At 44.6% G+C, this 18,771-nt stretch overlaps 1 protein-coding gene across 1 annotated transcript in view; it reads left to right on the top strand.

The window, feature by feature from the left end:
* The window catches only part of SPOCK2 (SPARC (osteonectin), cwcv and kazal like domains proteoglycan 2), a 65,149-nt gene that overhangs the window by 19,898 nt on the left and 26,480 nt on the right, over nucleotides 1-18,771 (top strand). The window contains exons 2-4 of the mRNA XM_073353609.1: nucleotides 6,254-6,262; nucleotides 9,611-9,656; nucleotides 14,815-14,929. Of these exons, the coding sequence (XP_073209710.1) occupies nucleotides 6,254-6,262; nucleotides 9,611-9,656; nucleotides 14,815-14,929 (170 nt within the window). The remainder of the gene's footprint in view (nucleotides 1-6,253; nucleotides 6,263-9,610; nucleotides 9,657-14,814; nucleotides 14,930-18,771) is intronic.

The following is an 18,771-nucleotide window of genomic DNA, read 5'->3' as shown; positions in this document are numbered from 1 at the left end:
AGGGTGAGAGGATAGTTCAGTTTCCATCTCTGAGCTGAGGCTATCACTTTAAGACATGGAGGACTGTGAATCAGGAACTGCACTGGAACGACATGGTCTTTTCACAAAGGACACATCATCTGGCAGCTGGTCACTACTGAATTGGAGTGGATTTGAACCAGTGACTAGGGGGTGAAAGGCTCCGTATGCCATTATCGATCTTGGCTCCCTCCTGTGGTGGCGCCATGTTTGGATGTTAAGAGGACGCAGTGCGTAATAAATGCATGTTCTGGCACCGAAGTGGCAGAACTTTTAAGACCATTTGAAAGGAAATGCAGGAATCTCCTTAGGAAGTATAATCATGCTATTCAGAATCCATCACCGCACGAGATGGCTTGTGGTCAGAGCTGTGTGTGCATTTATCAGAACTACTGAATGCACTTTACCAATGGCACTAAACAGCTCAGCTGCTGGGAGTAGCAGCAGGGATAGAGCTGATCTCAGATCAGTAATACAAAATGGAATGGATGCAAGCAAATAGCTGCTTCAATGTGATAGTGCAGCACTGGCTCACTCTGTCACCTGGTCTGCATGCTACAGTACACCCCTGGGGAGTATATGGGCTGTTGCAATTAACAACATCTATTGGTATCTGCTGGAAAACATTCCCTCTTTTTGCTGCCCACCCTGCACCTTTCTGAGTTGGGAAAAGTGACTCCAAACTCCCCTTCCAGAATCTCCTCCCATTCTGTCTGAGTGCTGTGCTTCTTCAGGAGGTGCCTAGCTGGACAGCTCCTCAGTGATGCTGGACAGTGTAGTGGCATTAGTCAGCCATTCTGTCCTGAGGGGGTGTAGGGATTGTCCAAAAAAAAGCCTGCTGCACTCCTAAGAAAAGGGGTCCCCCAACAGTGTCTGTGCTGTGGCCATTACCTTCCACTCTCAAGAAACTCAAGGTCAGAGCTTCTTGTCTGAGCTCGCTCTCTGACATTCCCGTAAAGGGAAATTCAAGTAGAGGAAGCTAATGGCTACTTGCCCCACGTTCTCAAAGGCTCAGCAGGCTCTTGTAGTTTATCAGTTATCCCAAGTTGGATAGGTGGCTATTGTTTCTACTCTGACCAGTATCACAAAGAAAATGCCCAGCAAAACAGCTACTGAAGGGATACCCCTCCACCTGCGACTCGTGGAGTGAGGATAAATAATGGGGCAGTGAGGGGTAATGAGTGGATTTCTGTCTCCTTTCCATCTTTCTGTGTCTAACACATGTAGATAATTGGCCTGTGCCCCTACAAGTCTGTCTGCCTCTGGAAGGTAGCACACATAAATGGCAGCTGCGGTGTGCCAAATGTGCACAGCTGGATGTGATGTCATTGCTGATACATCTGGAACAATATCTGCGTTGCTCTGGGCATGACTTAGGATGTGATAGATCCATTGGCAAGAGAGAGCCCACACCCAGTGAGGGAATATCTTATTCTGCTTATTTCTCTCCTCTCTTCTGATCTCCCATTCACCATTTATCTTCTTTACTTTCCTGTTTTTATTTCCTCTCTTCTCCTCTAGCTCTTATTGTGATAGAGTATTTTGCTCCCCATTCTCTGAAATAGGACATTGTTTTCTCAAACTCTTTTTGTTTACAGTAGGGGAGCATTAGAAGCATTTGATGTTTTGCTATGTATTAACAAATCAAGGGGTTTTCTTTTTAACTTTGCCATGTGGAGAAATTTTTTTTTTTAACTCTTCTGAGGTCCTGAATGTGAGGCTTCTGGATTGGAGGAGGCAGTGAGCATTCCCAGCATCCTCTCCATGGCCTTTGTTCTGGTTCCAGACTTCCCTTCCATAGCACGAGATCAGGCACAGTCTCTTTTCTGTGTTTTCAGCTCCTGAGGGAGCTGCTGTCTCAAGTGACCTACACTGTCAACAATCCTTCCCCCTCCCAACCATAGAATGTGACACAAACAAAAGTGCTGGCTCACAGGTTTTATTTAAATAATCTTGTACAGTCTGAAAATAAACCTCCACAAGAACTAGGCAGGGACTGATTAAATCCCCTGCAGCATGAGCTTAGTGATGGCATTTGAAAGAGACTTGGTTTTGGGGACTTTCCAACGTGCACATAGTATGTTACTACTTTATTGGGTATAGCATCTTCCATGAAAACTGCTTCCTAAAGCTGTGTGCAGAGTTAAATAACAAAGCTGCAGAGAGGTGTAATTGCCAATAGCAAAAAGAGAGAGAAATTCTGAGGTAGGGGAGAGAGACATTAGATGCAGGATTTCACATCCAGATGAAGAAGGAGAGTCAAGGACAGGTGGAATTGCAGGAGGCCACTCCCAACATCTGGAGCTGCAGAGGAGAAGATGACACTGGCACCAGTACTGTCCCGGATTGTATGGAGGGACAAGAGAAGGTGGAGGCTATACAGATGGAGGGAGAGGAGAGGAAAGTGGTCAAGGGCCCAGATTCTTCTCTTGTGTGTTGGAATAAATTGGGACCTACTCCACTGAAATCCATGTGTGAAATTACACCTGTGAAAAATGGATTTAAATGCAGGGAGCTGTGTGATGCACTGGACACTTGTGTGTTCGTTGTTTAATGTTCACAGGGAAAAGTTCTTGTCCCCCTGACAGTGCCAGCCTCAGGGATAATTCAGGAAAGTGTGGGCTCTCCCTCCCCTCCCTGTTCAGGCATTAGAGAGTGAGCATTCCTTCCCCATCCCATCCAGCTGACAGTGAGTGCTCCCTTCCCTTTCTCCTGCTCACCCCATCTACCTGGGTGAGGGCTCTTTTCCCTTCTCTGCTATTAAATCAGAAGTTGTCCATTTTCTCTTTCTGACAATTTACTAATAAGCCTGGTACAGAACAATTACAAGAAGGTGTGCTTGGGGTATTAATGAACCACCATTGATTAATTTATTACACATGCGCACACAGACCTGCTTTGACTACTGGCCCATCCCCTTTCTCTGGCAGAAACCAATGCCTGACGCTTCAGAGGATGGTGAAGCTCCCTCCCCCAATATAGGAAAGTGTTTGTGTCAGGCTGCATGCAGCAGTTGGATTCTTTCTGGGCCTGTGCCCTGCTCAGCTTACATCGGTGGTGTCTTCTCATGGTTGGTGGTGATACAGAGGGTGCTTTGAGAGGGCTTATCCCATGTCTCCCCCATGATAACATGCTGCACTGTCACAGCAGCCGCGAAGCTGGCCTCTGCAGCATATCACCCTGGCAGCACTGCAGCCATCGCTGTGATGCAGATGGCACTCAGCCTGCCCTTGACTGCATCCTTTTGCCTTCCTGTATCAGTGCAGGGCACTGCTCAATACTGGCTCAGAGACACACTGTCTTTCCAAAAAGGCTCCTGCTGATTCAGCCTTTCCGAGAGCCATTTCCAGTCCCACTTCAGCGAGTGACCCTGAGAGAGCAGCTGGCTCCACAATGCAGCAAGCCACCGGCTTCTCAAAGAAGTCCATTTGCTCGCTTGGCAGAGCTCCTGCAGGGTGGCAGTGTGCCACGTCTGATGATGTGCCGTTTCCTTTGGTGAGAGGGGCACTGTTTGTTATGCTTTGTGTGCTCGGCGGATTGGGGTCATTGAACATGCTCGCAGTGGGAGTGGAAAGGGCTGGAAGTCCTTAGTGTGTTCAGTAGAAAAGACAATGGTTTTGTCCTGCCTCTGCTCTGTATTGCCATCCCCACAAAGAGCGCCGTTGGCAGATGGGACACACAATGCCTTTGAGCCTATCGCAGCATGGCTGCGTCAATCCAGCTCTCTTAGTCCAAGATTCCAGCTGTGTGGAAACCTGCCAGCATCAGGAGGAGGAAGTGGTTTGAGGCTTGGCGAGGGAGATAAATAATACTGGGAAAGTAAGAAGAGGAGTCATTAAAGAGGTGCTTGCAGGCTTGGAAGAGAGTCCCCCAAGCAGGAAACTGTAGAGATGGATGGTTCCTTTAGAGACTGAACAAAGGGGCAGGTTTCCTGTTAGGTTTCCTGTTAGGAGGTGTCCTATAATTGTATGCCTGCTGCTATTCTCACTAGACAGATATAGTGCTATTTGAAACCTTATGGATTTAGGACCCAACCTGGGACCACACTGCCCATGCTGATCTCCCTTAAAGGGGTCCTTTTTTGTTTGCTCGTTTTTGAACCTTTCAGAAAGTAAAGTTCTGTTATCCAGAAAGGTTGGGGTTCTGTACTGAGAAACTGTGCATTGTCTGAGCTATCAGAACAAACAGACTGAGTCTTTTTAGCAAGACAAGGAAAAGGAAACTGGGACAGATAGTGTCTGCATCTCTGTGTGTGCATGTTCAATTATAGCAACGTACGTGTGTGTGTGTGTTAGAGACACAGAAGTCACTCTAGTAGTCTCATTTAAACTATTGAGAGAGAAAATGAAGCCAGTGTAAAGATGCAAATATTCTACTAGCAGAATGGCTGGAGGGAATGAGGAATTTTTTTAAGCAGTTTTAAAGGTATTTGATGGCCTTGCACTGCACAGAGTTGACTCGTGTAGCTCCTGAATTTGATACTGGGTTCTGCCAGGTCTGACTACAAGGGAGGGGAGGGGTAGGTCAGTGGTTTGAGCATTGGCCTGCTAAACTCAGGGTTGCGAGTTCAATCCCTGAGGGGGCCATTTAGGGACTGGGACAAAAATTGAGGATTGGTCCTGCTTTGAGCAGGGGGTTGGACTAGATGACCTCCTGAGGTCCCTTCCAACCTTGATATTCTACGATTCTATTGTAATATATTTGTCTCTGTAAGAGGCAGAGGAAATAGCAGGGCTGACTCTACCAGACAACTAGTCATTTAAGGGAGCACTATGTATGGGGCAGTGAAACACTTGGAGACTGTGTAGATGACTGTGGGTTGGCAGGGATAGAAATTTGCCAGTTTGCCTGGCAGAACCCCTGCATCTGGGCTTTGAAGCAGTAATGAGAAGCCCCAGGTGACGGCATGCTCCTGACAGCTGCAGTATTCTTATAGGACCCAACTGCATCATACAGTTCCTGCATCATCATTCCTGAAGGCAGCTCAGGAAGTCCTTTTGTGATGTACCTGTATGGTGGGTTCATGGTTCACTAGGGATGTAGATGTCCCAGAGATGGGCTGAGCTAAAGGCCTATACCTAATCTCTCCCTTACAAATTGCTGACAGATAGTTGCATCTAGAGAATATGTTGTTACCAATCTGTGACCTTCAAAGGCTGGAGTTGCGTAGGATGCCATGTCTTATCACAGCCTTGTTTTGCTCAGCCCTGTCCAAGTGCACTAGCAAGAGCTTCTCTAGCATCAGCCCCTTGCTTAGAGGCTCTACGAGAGGGTGGCATCCCCCAAGTCCATTTTGTAGAAATATAGGATTTCTCTTGGCTTTCTTCCCATTTGGGATAAATGTGAAGCCTACATAGGAGCCAGCTCTTCTCCTGAGCTGAGCTGCAGCTGCTGATATGACATGTGGTATGGCTGATATCAGCCCCCAGGGCTCTTGGACATGTCAGAATGGAAGATTAACACTGGAGCTGTGGATGGTGCGCTAAAGAGAACAGCTGTGACCAAAGGGGCAGGGACATCCATTTTACTAGAAGCCAAGTAACATCCTGTGACAGCAGTAATTTGGCTTAAATCAGTAAAGAAGTCTCTTGCAATAGAATATTGGTCACTGCCAAGCCTCCTAATGATACCGTCCCCCTCCCCTATATTCTAAAATGTCCCTTCCTGGGTGTATGAGAAGGGAGTTGGCATAACAGGAGAGCAGTCAGGATTTCATTGCCTGCAAATACGTCATAATTTTTTTGTTTGACGTTATTTTATTTCAGAGAGACTGCAGAACAATAGAAAGGTACTTATAGTACTGTGAAATCTGCTGTGTGAAACATTACATCCATCTGCTGAAACATCACTGTTTCTGTCCCAGGGCTAACCATGAAGTGTTGGGAGCAGTGCCGCAGCTTACGCAAAGCCCTGAATTATCAGCCTTTGCCTTAACTTTTGTTCCTTGCAATCAAATTCCATTGTTGCCATTGTGACAGAAGTACGATTTAATAAATGCAAAGTAGGAAAGCAAGAAAAGATGCATTGGGGGAGTCTTTATAAAAACACATCACTTAGAGGAAATGAATTATGACTTTTCAGGGAATTTAAACAAAGAAATACTGTCTGTGTGATCATAAACCCAGCCCTTTCTTGCAGTTTGAGCTCTGGCAGTGTCAGTATATTTCATGTGTGTTCTCTTCTCTCTCTCCTTTTGTTTTTTCACCTCCTCTTCTGCTGTGGGCTGAATTCTCAGGAAGTGGAGGTTAGTATTGATTTTTGAATCTGGTTTCATTTAATCTTTACAGGGCATCTGTGTTATGTTCCCTGTGTTCTCCACCCCAGCTCCCTCCCTCTAGTTTTAGTATATCAGGAGAATATTTTGAGTTGATTTGAACAGTTGCATGTTGCACAAAGTATGGCCAGGTTGAGTGTGTGTCTGTGTAGAGCCCTGCAAATCTGCGGATATCTGTGGACCATTTTTGTGGATCATGGATGGATGTGGATCCAAATTTTGTATCTGCACAGGGCTCTATGTATGTGGTTGCGTGGGTGTATATGTGAGGGTGTGCCTATACATATGCACATATTTGTATTGACCCCCATGCAGAGGACCACTTAAGTGGGAATGAAATGATGCACAAGCCTGCTGCTGGCCCTCTGCGCAGGGGTGAATTTCATCCTGAGAAACTGTATATGTAATCATCACCACAAGATGGAGGGCACTACTGATGGAATTGAAACAGCGTCTATCAGAGAGGATTGTTGTTACATATTAAGCATCGACAATGCTCAGCAGTGTATAAAAGTCTAGGAAGACCCTGTTCCTGCCTCAAAGAGTTAATAATCTAAATAAGCCCAGACAGTTCAAGACGGACCTCTCAAAGAAGAGCATTCTACAGGGTAGTGAACTCCTAGTACCGGAGACTGAATTTCCTTGCTGGAAGGGACAGTCAACAACACAGTTGTTCAAAGGGTGTGGAGTGTATGATCTACTGTAAATTAACACAGGCCATCAGGGCACTTCAGAGAGTCTTTCAAGAATGTTTGTTCATGGATGGCAAAGGTAAGAGACCTGCAAGGAGAAACCCATTCTAGTGCTGACATTACAAATGAGATGCACATCAGTACTCTCTTCCAGGGCCTGGATTCATTTAAAGATTAAACCCCTCCCTTCCCTCATGTTTTTGTATTCTCTGCATTTGATTCTGTGTATATAACATATTAAAGGCCGGGGTAATCAATTATTTTTTGTCAAGGTCCACATTTCTTGGTCAAGGTATAGCCAAGGTCCAGACTCCAGAGAAAATAATAACAATAATGATAATAAATAAATAAAAAGATGTTTGCAGTCTGTTCAAAAGCATCTGGGGGTCTGGATTTGGCCCACGGTCCACCTGTTGACTACCCCTGTTAAAGGAGAACAGCTCCAGTGATTGTGATGGGGCTGTTAACTGTTGGTAACTTTCCAAATCTGGAGACTGTCAAGACACAAGGGAAGGATTGACATTTAACCATTGTACAGCATGGGGAGGAAGTGTGGCTAGAGCATGGGGAGGAAGTGTGGCTAGAGCAGGGTACTGCAAGTCAGGACGAGGGGCACCAGAAGGTGGGGATAGAGAGAGGACTGGGAAGGCTTTGCCCGACACATGAGGTAAAATGTTGTCCCCCCGCTGGTAGTACTGCTGGGGCCTCAGAGGCAGCGCAGTATTGAGCCAGCAGGTCTTTGCCCCCCTGCCCACAGAGAACAGCAGGGCGCAGGAGCTTGGGCTGGTACCGCTGCCAGCAGTCAGGAATGGCACTGCCTCTCCAGGGCTCCCCACACACTGTCTGTGTGGGAGGGGGATACCAAGGAGCTGGCTCAAGGGGTGCTGGTCCCGGGAGAGGTGGTGGTGGCCTGGGCAACAGTGTTGCCACTGCCAGGCCTTTTTTACTGTTCAGGCCCCACTAGAAGCCTGAACTCTGCTGGAACTTCCTAGTAATGCCTGAGGTAGTGCAAGGCAGGGCCAGGCTGGCTCAGTCACAGGTGTCCGGCCAGAGTGAAGGGCCAAATCAGGCCACCAGAGGGCACTGGTGCTGATTAGGGGGTTGGCACAGAAAAACATCCATCCTGCCCAGCAATTTAACTTTGAGGCTCAGGATCAAATCCAGTAAGGCCCATCCCCACCCTCCCTCTTGAGACCCAGGTAGTGCCCCTGGTCAGGACTCCTGGGTTCTATTCCCAGATCTTCTGACTTGCTGTGTGACACTAGGCAAGTGGCTTAATCTCTGCACCTCAGCTTCACCCCCCACAAAACATGAACTTTAGACCTATTGGGTCTGGTATTATTCCTTTAATTTTCTTATTTTTATTGCACATCTGACTTTTATCCTTTATTCTCCATTTCCTTGCCTTAATAGTAGTGTTGCTTTTCCCTGGAAATCTGTGGAAAGATTCTACTGCCCTTTTGCTTGGTGTGGACAGAGGCTGCTGTCATGGATGGGCTGGGGAGCGTGGAGAAGCAGTGAGGGACCTCAGTGCTGAGCCATCACAAATGATCAATCACTTTTCAGGATGAGGGAATCAGAGACAAAGGATGTGTGTTTTTTCTTCCCAAGAATTGTACCTCGTTCAGCACCTTAAGAAACGGGATAGAATCTAGCCAAGCAGCATGCTGACACTCTAACAGCTGTGCTTCATCTGAGATGCAGATAACTTTTCCTGCCACTTACAAGCCATGACCTGATGGCCCCTTACAGTGCAATGATGCTGGGGCAGCAAGCAATGTACTACTATGAGTGTACGGAGGTCCCTGCACAAAGGAGGTTAGGGCAGTAAGTCCCTGACGTTCTAAACTGTAGATTCCCCCTGTTGAATATGTTTGTGTAAATGCACCAGGTGAATTGGGAAAATACAGATACTCTGTAGGTCTTCACAGGTGCCTTAGAGACCGTTAACCCCAGTTTGAGGTTAGGGCATCAGACTGCTTCTGCCTCCCATGTGCCGAAGCAAGATTTGCACCTTTCTGCAATGAGGCAAGAATTTATGTTCTTCAGTTTTCCTATTTGTGAGGTTTGACATTAAATGAACACACCAAGGACCAAGGCAAGTACAATCCTGGAATTAGATTTAGCAGCTGGACTTTGGTGTGAGGGCACAAGCATGCACATCCTGCAATCCCTCTGCATTGTCCATCTGCGCAGTTGTGTGAGCAGGCTGGTTACTGGAATGTATGAAAATCTCACTGTTGAGCGGTGGATCTGCAGAGCTCTGTGTGTGTGAGGCAAACAAGGTTTTGTGTGATAGAGGTCAGGAATGTTAGCAGAGCTGTGTGTGTGTGTGTGAGAGAGAGAGAGAGAGAGAGAACTAGGCCTTACTGTTTCCAAGAGGACCAAATTCCCATCACCAGCAATGCAGAACACAAAGAATAAACAAACACAATATGAATTTTTGCAATGTCTTTGTAACCACATGTGTAGCCCTCTGCTAGAGTCCCAGCCGTGAGGAAGGCATTATTGTTACATCCCCAGGCCAGTGTTACCTTAAACATTGATCAGGCTCGTAATTCTGAGCATTTGGATTTTGATATTTGGCATGTGCTGTTGACTAAGCTGTTCTCTCTTCCTTCACTAGGATGACTATATCAAGAGCTGGGAAGATAATCAGCCAGTTGATGAAGGTAACTTTATTTCTTGGTTGTGCTCACTTTTTAAAGAGCTGCTGACTTTTCCAGGAAAGGTCCTAATAGGAAGTCCTGTGGCTCTGAACTGAAGCTCTTTCTGAGACGTGTTCTGCACCAATTACTTGATTCTTATGTGGAAACAGAACCTTTGTACCCCCGAGGAAACCCAGCAAGTGGGGCTGCCGATTCAGTGGGTGTCACTCTTCCCTCTGAGCCCCACCAGCCAGTGAATGGACAATGGAGGTGCCCTCTGTTGGATGAGATTTAAACTGAGGTCTTGACCACTGTGGTCATTAAAGATCTCATTCCACTTTAGTAAGAGTTCCTGTTGTGGCTAAATTCTAGCTTGAGTAAATTCCGCCTGCATTTTCCCTGCAGATTCAGCATGATACAGTATTCTTTACTTAGATGCTGAAGGTTTGGGTAGGGATGCTGCAGCAGCTGTAATCCAGCCTGTGTTTACTATACTTCAGTGTAGAGTTAAATGATCCCCCTTGGCAACTTTTGTAAAGACACTAGATAAATGCTAGGCGTTGTTGTTTTGTTTTCATCTGCTCCTGTTGCTGATTCTCCAGCGGAAGTCAGGATCCTTATTTTGACTCCACAATGAATTGCTCTGGAAACAGGCTAGGGTTGTGAAGTCTTGGATGATTCTTGTTTCAGGTTCAGGGGGAATGTACTTGAAGAAGCAATGATCCTATCTTTATGAAGCTAGCACTAATCATACAAATGAATGAAGAAACCCACTCCAGAAATATGACAAGTAGGCTAAACTGAATCAGAATAGGTTGTATTTCAGGATTTGCTATGAGGCATCCACCTCCCTTTAAATAAATGATGATATTCTTTGAGTGTTGATCCTTCTGTCCCCCACCCCTCTGCACAGTTTTACTGCACTCCTAACAGGTACCTGAACGTTGTTCTCATTTGGGCATGATCCCTGCATTGGCTCAGGATACTGTCCCATCCTGCTGGAGGTGTGCTGTTGCCCCATTGCTATGCCTAATGCTGGATTTCCCTTCAGCCAGGGCTTAGTCTGCTGTGTGCTATTATGCAACACCATCTACACTCACTTGTGAAAGGCTGTGAAATACAAGGCATCTGCTGGTGTCAGAAGCAGTTTGATAGGCACTCTAGCTAGCAGCCAGTGCTGCCTGCCGCAGCTGTTCATCTGTCCATGAGGAAGTTCTAGGCAGTGGGAGATTGTGTTCACAGAGGATTGGACAACATCTGAGACCCAGCATGTGACGCATTAAAAAAATCTTATGTTTGTTTCTTTGCAGTGCTTGAATTGGCCCCCAAAGTGCAGTTTTTCAAACTGGAGGGACAGAAGCATGGCAGAAATTAGTTCTACCTCATTTATAGATGCATAAATTCCAAGGCCACTGCTGTGGTCCTCTAGTCGTACTTCCTGTATAGGCCACAGAACTTCCCCAAAAGAACTCCTAGAGCTTTTAGAAAAACATACAATGTTGATTTAAAAATTGCCAGTGATGGAGAATCCACCATGACCCTTGGTAAATTGTTCCAATGGTTAATTACCATCACTGTTAAAAATGTACACCTTATTTCTAGTTTGAATTTGTCTAGCTTCAACTTCCAGCCATTGGATTGTGTTACACCTTTCTCTGCTAGATTGAAGAGCCCATGATCAAATATTTGTTCTCCATGTAGGTACTTATAGACTGTCATCAAGTCATCCCTTACCCTTCTCTTTGTTAAAATAAATAAAGCTCCTAGAGTCTGTCACTGTAAGACACGTGTTCTAATTCTTTAATCATTCTCATGGCTCTTCTCTGAACCCTCTCCAGTTTATTAACATCCTTCTGGGATTGCGGGCACCAGAACTAGATATAATATTCCAGCAGCGCTAGCACGAGTGCCAAATACAGAGGTAAAATAACCTCTCTGCTCCTACTCAGTTTGGATGTTTATGCATCCAAGGATCACATTAGTACCTTTTGTCACAGGGTCACACTGAGAGCTCATGTTGAGCTGATTATCCACTACAACCCCCGATCTTTTTAAGAGTCACTGCTTCCCAAGTTAGAGTCCCCCTCCTGTAAGTATGGCCTACATTCTTTTTTCCTAGATATATACATTTACATTTAGCTGTATTAAAACACACATCATTTGCACCCAGCTTATCAAGAAATTCCAATCGCTCTGTCAGTTAACTACCTTCTTCATTGTTTACCACTCCCCCAATTTTTGTGTCATCTGCAAACTATCAGTGATGATTTTATGTCCTAGGTCATGGATAAAAATGTAAAGTAGCATAGGTCTAAGAACAGATCCTTGTGGGGGGTGGGGATGGCAGGGGAGGACTGCACTAAAAACAACCCCCCTTGATGATGATTCTCTGTTTACAGTTACATTTTAATACCTATCAGTTAGCCAGCTTTTAATCTATTTAATGTGTGTTAATTTTATATGATTAAAAAAACTAAAATCAAAATGTTGTGCAGTATCAAGTCAAATGCCTTACAGAAGTCCAAGTATATTATATCAAAACTATTACCTTTATCAACAAAACTTGTAATCTAATCAAAAAGATATCTAGTTAGTTTGACAGGATCTGTTTTCCATACACCCAGGTTAAGGGCATTAATTATATTACATTTCCTCAATTCTTTACTAATTGTGTCCTCTATCAGCCACTCCATTATCTTACGCAGGATTGATGTTAGACTGACAGGCCTATAATTACCCAGGTCATCCCATTTACCCTTTTTAAAATATTGACACACCTTTAGCTTTCTTCCAGTCTTCTGGAATTCCCCAGTGTTACAAACCTTATTGAAAATCATCATTAATAATCCAGGGATCTCCTCAGCCAGCTCTTTTAAAACTCTTGAATGCAAGTTATCTGGACCTGCGGATTTAAAAATGTCTAAATTTAGTAGCTGCTATTTAACATTCTCCTAAGATGCTAGTGGAATAGAAAGAGAGTTATCATCATCTGATATGACTGCGTCATCTGTTTTTTCCCAAATACAGAAGAGTAATATTTATTGAACACTTCTGCCTTTTCTGCATTATTATGGATAATTCTACCATTTCCATCTAGTAACTGACCACTGTTAAACATTTTTTTGTTCCTAGTATGCTTAAATAAACTCCTTATTCTCCTTAACTCTGCTGGCCATAGATTTCTTTTTGTGTCCTTTTGCTTTCCTTATCAGTGTTCTACAACTCCTAGCTTTTGATTTATATTTATTGCTACAAAATTCCTCTTTTTTCCATTTGTTATGTCTGCCTTCTCTTCCCCTCTAAACCAAGTTGGTTTTTGAACCAATATGGCCTTCTTCTTTGATAGTGGATTTTTAGGCATCTAGTAAAGTATCCTTAAACAATTCCCAATGATCATTCACATTGTCTGATTAAATTCTTTCCCCTGGCTGATTAGGTGCATAATCATTTTCAGCTTTGTAAGATTGGCCCCTTTAAAGCACTAAGTATATATAATTCTGGTCTGGACATTATTCTATTTGTACGTTATAAATGTGATCAAGTCATGATCACTTGTATCTAAGCTACCATTAATTTTAGTTCTGTGATCAGGTCCTCTTTATCTGTGAAGATGAGATCTAATATAGAATTTCGCTGTGTTGGATGCAACACTTTTTGAGTTAGGAAATTGTCATCTGTAATATTGAAAAATACCAAGGATGTTTTGGTACTGTCAACAAGAGATCTCCAGCATATGTCACTCAGTTGAAATCATGCAGCTCCTTTTCCTACACATTATAGTTAGGTGCATAAGGAGCTGGTCATCCTGTTCCCTACTCGATTTATTTGGTCTGTAACAGACATTAACGAATTTGTAGTTTTGTGCTTAGTTAGCTTTTATTGTGTTATCCATCACGTCCTGATTTGAAAAGGTCGGGCTCCTGGTCTTTAATCTGCCTGAGTATGGGGCTGCAGTGACTCAAGCTGAATCCCTCTGAGTGCTGCCCCAGCAATAAAGCAGCTCATCAGTGATTAATATCTGTTCTTGACAAGCTGACTTCTTGCTATCCTATAGATAGGACCCCAGTGAACTGATATTTTTCACAATTCAGAATGTGAGCAAATAAATACATGCCATTTTGTTGACACTATCTCTCTATGTTGTTAGTTATACTTAGCACCTTCTAAATGTTAACTCACCCTAGGCACTGTACAAACACAGAACAAAAAGAAGGTCCCTGCTACAAAGTATTTACAATCCAAGTACAAGACAAGAAAGAACAGATGGATACAGAGACACAGACAGGTGGGGGAATGCAAGAAAACAATGAGACAGTATTGGTCAGCATGATAGGCAGAGGTCTGAGAACAGCTGTCTAACTATTGTCAAGGGTTTTGTCATCATAACAAAGGAGAATTTTAAAGATGGATTTGAAGGAGGACACTAAAGTAAATGTGAAATGACTTAACAAGGATCATTTGGAGAGTCTGCAGTAGAGCTAGATTTGAAACTTGGATGTTCATGGCTCCCAGTCCTATGCTCAAACCACTTGACTACACTTTTCTTAAACCGCAGAACATCATGTTGTCAGATAATACAGTTTTGCAGGAGCTACCCTTTTGAAAAAGGAATGTGGGACAACCCTATGCTCTAGAACATTCTGTGTTCTGGGGAAACAGGCTTTTTACAGAACCCCATAGAATCTGTTTAACACAAAATCCTGTATAGACCGGGTTGAAATTTTACAAATTTTGATTTTGCAACAAAATGTTTCATTGCAATTTCAGTGCATAAAACTGGACACATTATTTTGCAAAAATTTCATTCTGCTTTTTGACCAGGTATAGAGCTGGTGGAAAAAGTCCAAATTCTGATTGGAAAAAAATGGCTGAACTTTTTGAGAAATGTTCATGGTGTTTCTCACTGTACTCTAGTCCTTTCCCACTGCCAATAGTCAGCAACATATAATGTCCATATTCTAATCCATGACAAGTACCAGCTTTAAACTGACTATTACAGATGTTCATCTCCTGTGTTGTGTGCCCTCCTAAAATGAATATTAAGACACAAGACCTATGTTGAGGCAGTCATCACTGAGACTCTCCTGCCTCATTCAGGGCGGATAGTAACTGTAGCGGAGCTGGTAAGAGAGATAAGCGCTGTTTGGTATGCTAGCTATTCACCTTCTTTTTCTGTCTTCAGGTTTGGACACAACCAAGGACCCCTGCCAGAAAGTGAAGTGTAGCCGGCACAAAGTTTGCATTGCCCAGGGCTACCAGAGGGCTATGTGTATTAGCCGCAAAAAGTTAGAGCATAGGTAAGAGAGAGTCTTGGGTCTGTACAAGATTTCTGAAATGGGATTGTCTCTGTTACGATTTATTGCACTGGAGAATACAGAGGCATTCTCCTCCCCACCTCCCCCACCATCTCTCCTTTTAATACACTGATTCCAGAAATGTCCATTAGGACAAGTGATATGCTTGCATATTGTGCCAATTCCTATGGTCCGGAAAAATAGTGACATGAACAATCTCACTTGGCAAACAATGCTATAAAGGGGTAAGGTCATAGTTAATAGGTCATGCAGAGAGATGTACTCTAGTGGTCATTTTTGGCAGGATCAGACTTGGACAGATGTTGTAAATGGTATTAATCCATTAATTTAAAATCAGTTCTTGAATTCGCTGCTCTTTATAATAATCTTCTTGACTCCTATGGGAGAACTTTTTCTTGTTTCCTAATTCTTACCAGTGTTTTTTTTACTCTGCTGCACCAACGCACACTGTTTTATTATTCTGGGGTTGACTGTAAATGCAGAGTGGCTGGGAATGTTTTTTGATCTGTTTTCTTTGTTTTATAAGAAAACAGGATCAAAGCTTTTAAAAAAACAAATAACCCTAACTCTATAACAGAGATATTTTGCAAACTGACTGAGAGGGAAAGAGAAAGTGGTTTGGCCCACTTGACCACGACAATGTTTTTAACAGTGCTAAACACCAATAGGCCACATTATTGCTAAGCCAGGCCTTAAATGGGAGTGATGGACAGGTGGTTGGATGCTGTTGTAATCCACATGGTCAGCTCCTAGTGGACACAGAAATCCACGTCACATTCTCATCTTTATTCCTGTATGACAGGCAGACCCGGGGAGCCCGCACAATCTGGCATGAGCAAAGACTTTCTTAATCAACAGAGGTGAAACTTGGCGTGGATTTTTCTATCCACTTGTGGCCAGGTAGATTCTTACCTCAAGCAGCAGTACCAGGGACAGAGCAGGAATGCTCAAAGAGCACTGGGCTTTATTGGACAGCAAAGACTGAGGATCATTTTTTTTCTGAACCTTCCTGTATCCCATACTGTAAAGTTCCTGGCTGAGTCTTTTACAACTGGCAGTGTATGCTGGGTATGGCTGTTCTTGTTGCAGGTTTGGGCTCTGAGTGGTAAAGACAGAAACCTCTCTAGGGATGTGACCATGGGGGGCCATTTAGGGATCTGGAGCAAAAATTGGGGATTGGTCCTGCTTTGAGCAGGGGGTTGGACTAGATGACCTCCTGAGGTCCCTTCCAACCCTGATATTCTATGATCATGAGTAGAAGGGACAAAACAACAATGCCAGTTGGAGGGACCTAGGCAGGCTATTAGGGTGTGGGAACATAGGTGAACCAGCCCTCCCCCTTTCTAGGAGGATGGAACTTGGAGGTAATTTGCTCTGAACCCCTCTTGTTTTCTTCAATGCCATGGATGGGCTTGGGGCAGCTCCACAGACTGGAGGTTATAATTAAAGGTGATCTTGGCGCTTAGTGTCTTCAGAGGTGATCTCCCCTTCCCCCAGGATTTGATCTTAAGAACAATGAATGCATGCCTGAAGGGCCCTGAGCGCCATAACGGAAATAGTTACCAACAGGACTCAAAAGCCTTGTCTACGCTGGCAGCAGCATGTAGGGCAGGGGTCTCAAAGTCCCGGCCCATGGGCCATCTGCGGTTCGAGAACCTCCCTGCTGCGGCTGGAGGAGGAGAGACGCGTGCAGACACGCTGCTGGCAATGTCTGCTTCAGGCACTGCTCCCCACAGCTCCCATTGGCTGGGGGGGAGAGGGACAGAGATACCATCACTAGTCGCCGGGCAGAGTCAGTCATGGAGGCAGCATCATTAGTCGCCGGGCAGAGTCAGCCATGGAGGCAGCATCACTTTTTTCCACAATGAATATAAATGAGTCAAAATAGCGAACACAGCCATCTGAGGCACGCCTTGCTGCTGTCCTGAAGGTTTCAACTGCTCAGTCACTGAGGCCAAACAGCAACAAACTGACAGAACTGAAGCGTTGCCAGGTGGCTGGCCAACACTAAAAACTCTCTGGCAGGCGAAGAATTGTATAAAGTTGTATGACCGTTTTATTATTTCTAAGAAATTTGAAATAAAAAATACAATATAAATGTTTTCTTTTCTGAACACCATCTTCAGTGACATTATTGGCCCGCTGGGAGGACTTGTGGACTGGCACTGGCCCTAAGGTAAATTGAGTTTGAGACCCCTGATGTAGGGCTACATGCCACAGCGAAAAGCAGGCTGTGATCGCACTGTGATATGTAGCTACATGCCTCAGTGAAAGGCTCTGGCAGGAGGGAGGCAGAGGAGAAAGGCTCTGGCAGGAGGGATCTGCCGGAATCTTTCCCTGATGCCTCCCCCCACCAGAGCCTTTCCCCACGGCTGGAGCTTTTCACGGTGGTGGGGAAAGGCTCTGTCATTGAGACACTATGCTGTTAAACATAGCAGTGTAGACAGGGGAGCACCGCTTGTGCGTGTTGTGAGCCATGTAGGATATATACCTTATGGTTTTTGTGTGTTTTTACTCACTAAGCAGGGCCTTACCGTTTACACTGCTGTCTATGTCTGTGCTAGGGGGTAAGCAGCGTCTGCACTCTGCAGTAAGTGTAGACATAGCCTGGCATGTTTGTGCTATGTCTGGAAGATCCCCATAGCCAGCAAAGCAAATGAAGTGGAATAGAAACCTACTCCTCCAAACTAAAGAGGAAACGAAAAGTTGTTGGGCCTTGCCTGGAATAACACTTCAGGCATAGGCTGGCAAGCAGGGTCCAAGAGAGTTCCCAGAGTCGCATGCCCTATTGTATCAATTGAATTGGAATATATGGCCCAAAGGTGTTAACATAAACCAGTCACTGCCCAACATTAAACAGTTTTAAACAAGGTTCGGGGGTTGGTACACAAAGACCTCAGCCTGATTGGTTCCATGGCAAACAAACCATTAAAAATTCTGTTAGCCCTTTATTAAAAACACAAAAAAGGAGAAACAGTTAAAACCTTTGGAATGTAGACATTAAGGCTTTCATTTTAACAACTTTCCTTGTTCCCTTTCTCTGTAGCTGAAGAGATTTTTAGAAGGAAAAACCTTGTTTGACAGTCTTTGAGATAGTATGAAAGATGGTAATAACTGTCCTTTTTGGGGAAAAGAGAAGTTAGTTAAGATGGTCTGGAGCTGTTGTTTGTTATTGTTACAGTCTGATCCCGTTTCCTACAAGACAAACCAAACCAAACGCACACAAAAAGGGAGAGAAAGAATAGTAAGGATAGAAAATGCAGTTTCTGTCACTGGTGTTGACTCTTGCTTGCAACGTCTCTGCTGCAGAAACACAGGCCCAGTACATGGTCTTATCAGCCAGTCTGAGACTTAGCAAATTTGTACCAGCATCTGGCTGTTCAGGGCATTACATTTAGCTGCCTGTTTCTGGTCACAGACTGACAGCAGTGTTGCAACATGTTCCCCCTTGGCCATCTAAGTCAGACTCTTATAGACAGAAGAATAAAGGAGAGAAATAGGGAAGACAAGAAATATGGTGGGGAAGGAAAAGAACACACATGGGTAGAGAGTGACAAAGTCTCACATCCCAGGTGGTGGTTGGAGTTTAGCTGAAGCCAGTGGAAGTGGCGATGTCATCTGGGTTCCTCTGGTCAGGACAGTTTTCAGGATTAGGATGAAGGTCTGGGGTCCCAGGAGACAGTTAGGCTGGCAGACATGATGGTGAAACTCATTCCTTCCCCATCTCTTCTTTCAGCCATCCAGCATTACGGTAGCCAGTTTGACACCCCGCCTTCCCCCCCCAATGTCTCTCTCTGAGGACCCCAAACGGGGAGTAGTAGGTA

This window comes from Lepidochelys kempii, chromosome 7 (assembly GCF_965140265.1).
Source record: "Lepidochelys kempii isolate rLepKem1 chromosome 7, rLepKem1.hap2, whole genome shotgun sequence".
NCBI lineage: Eukaryota > Metazoa > Chordata > Testudines > Cheloniidae > Lepidochelys > Lepidochelys kempii.
Note: the sequence above shows the minus strand (reverse complement) of the source record. Positions and strands in the feature narration are given on the sequence as shown.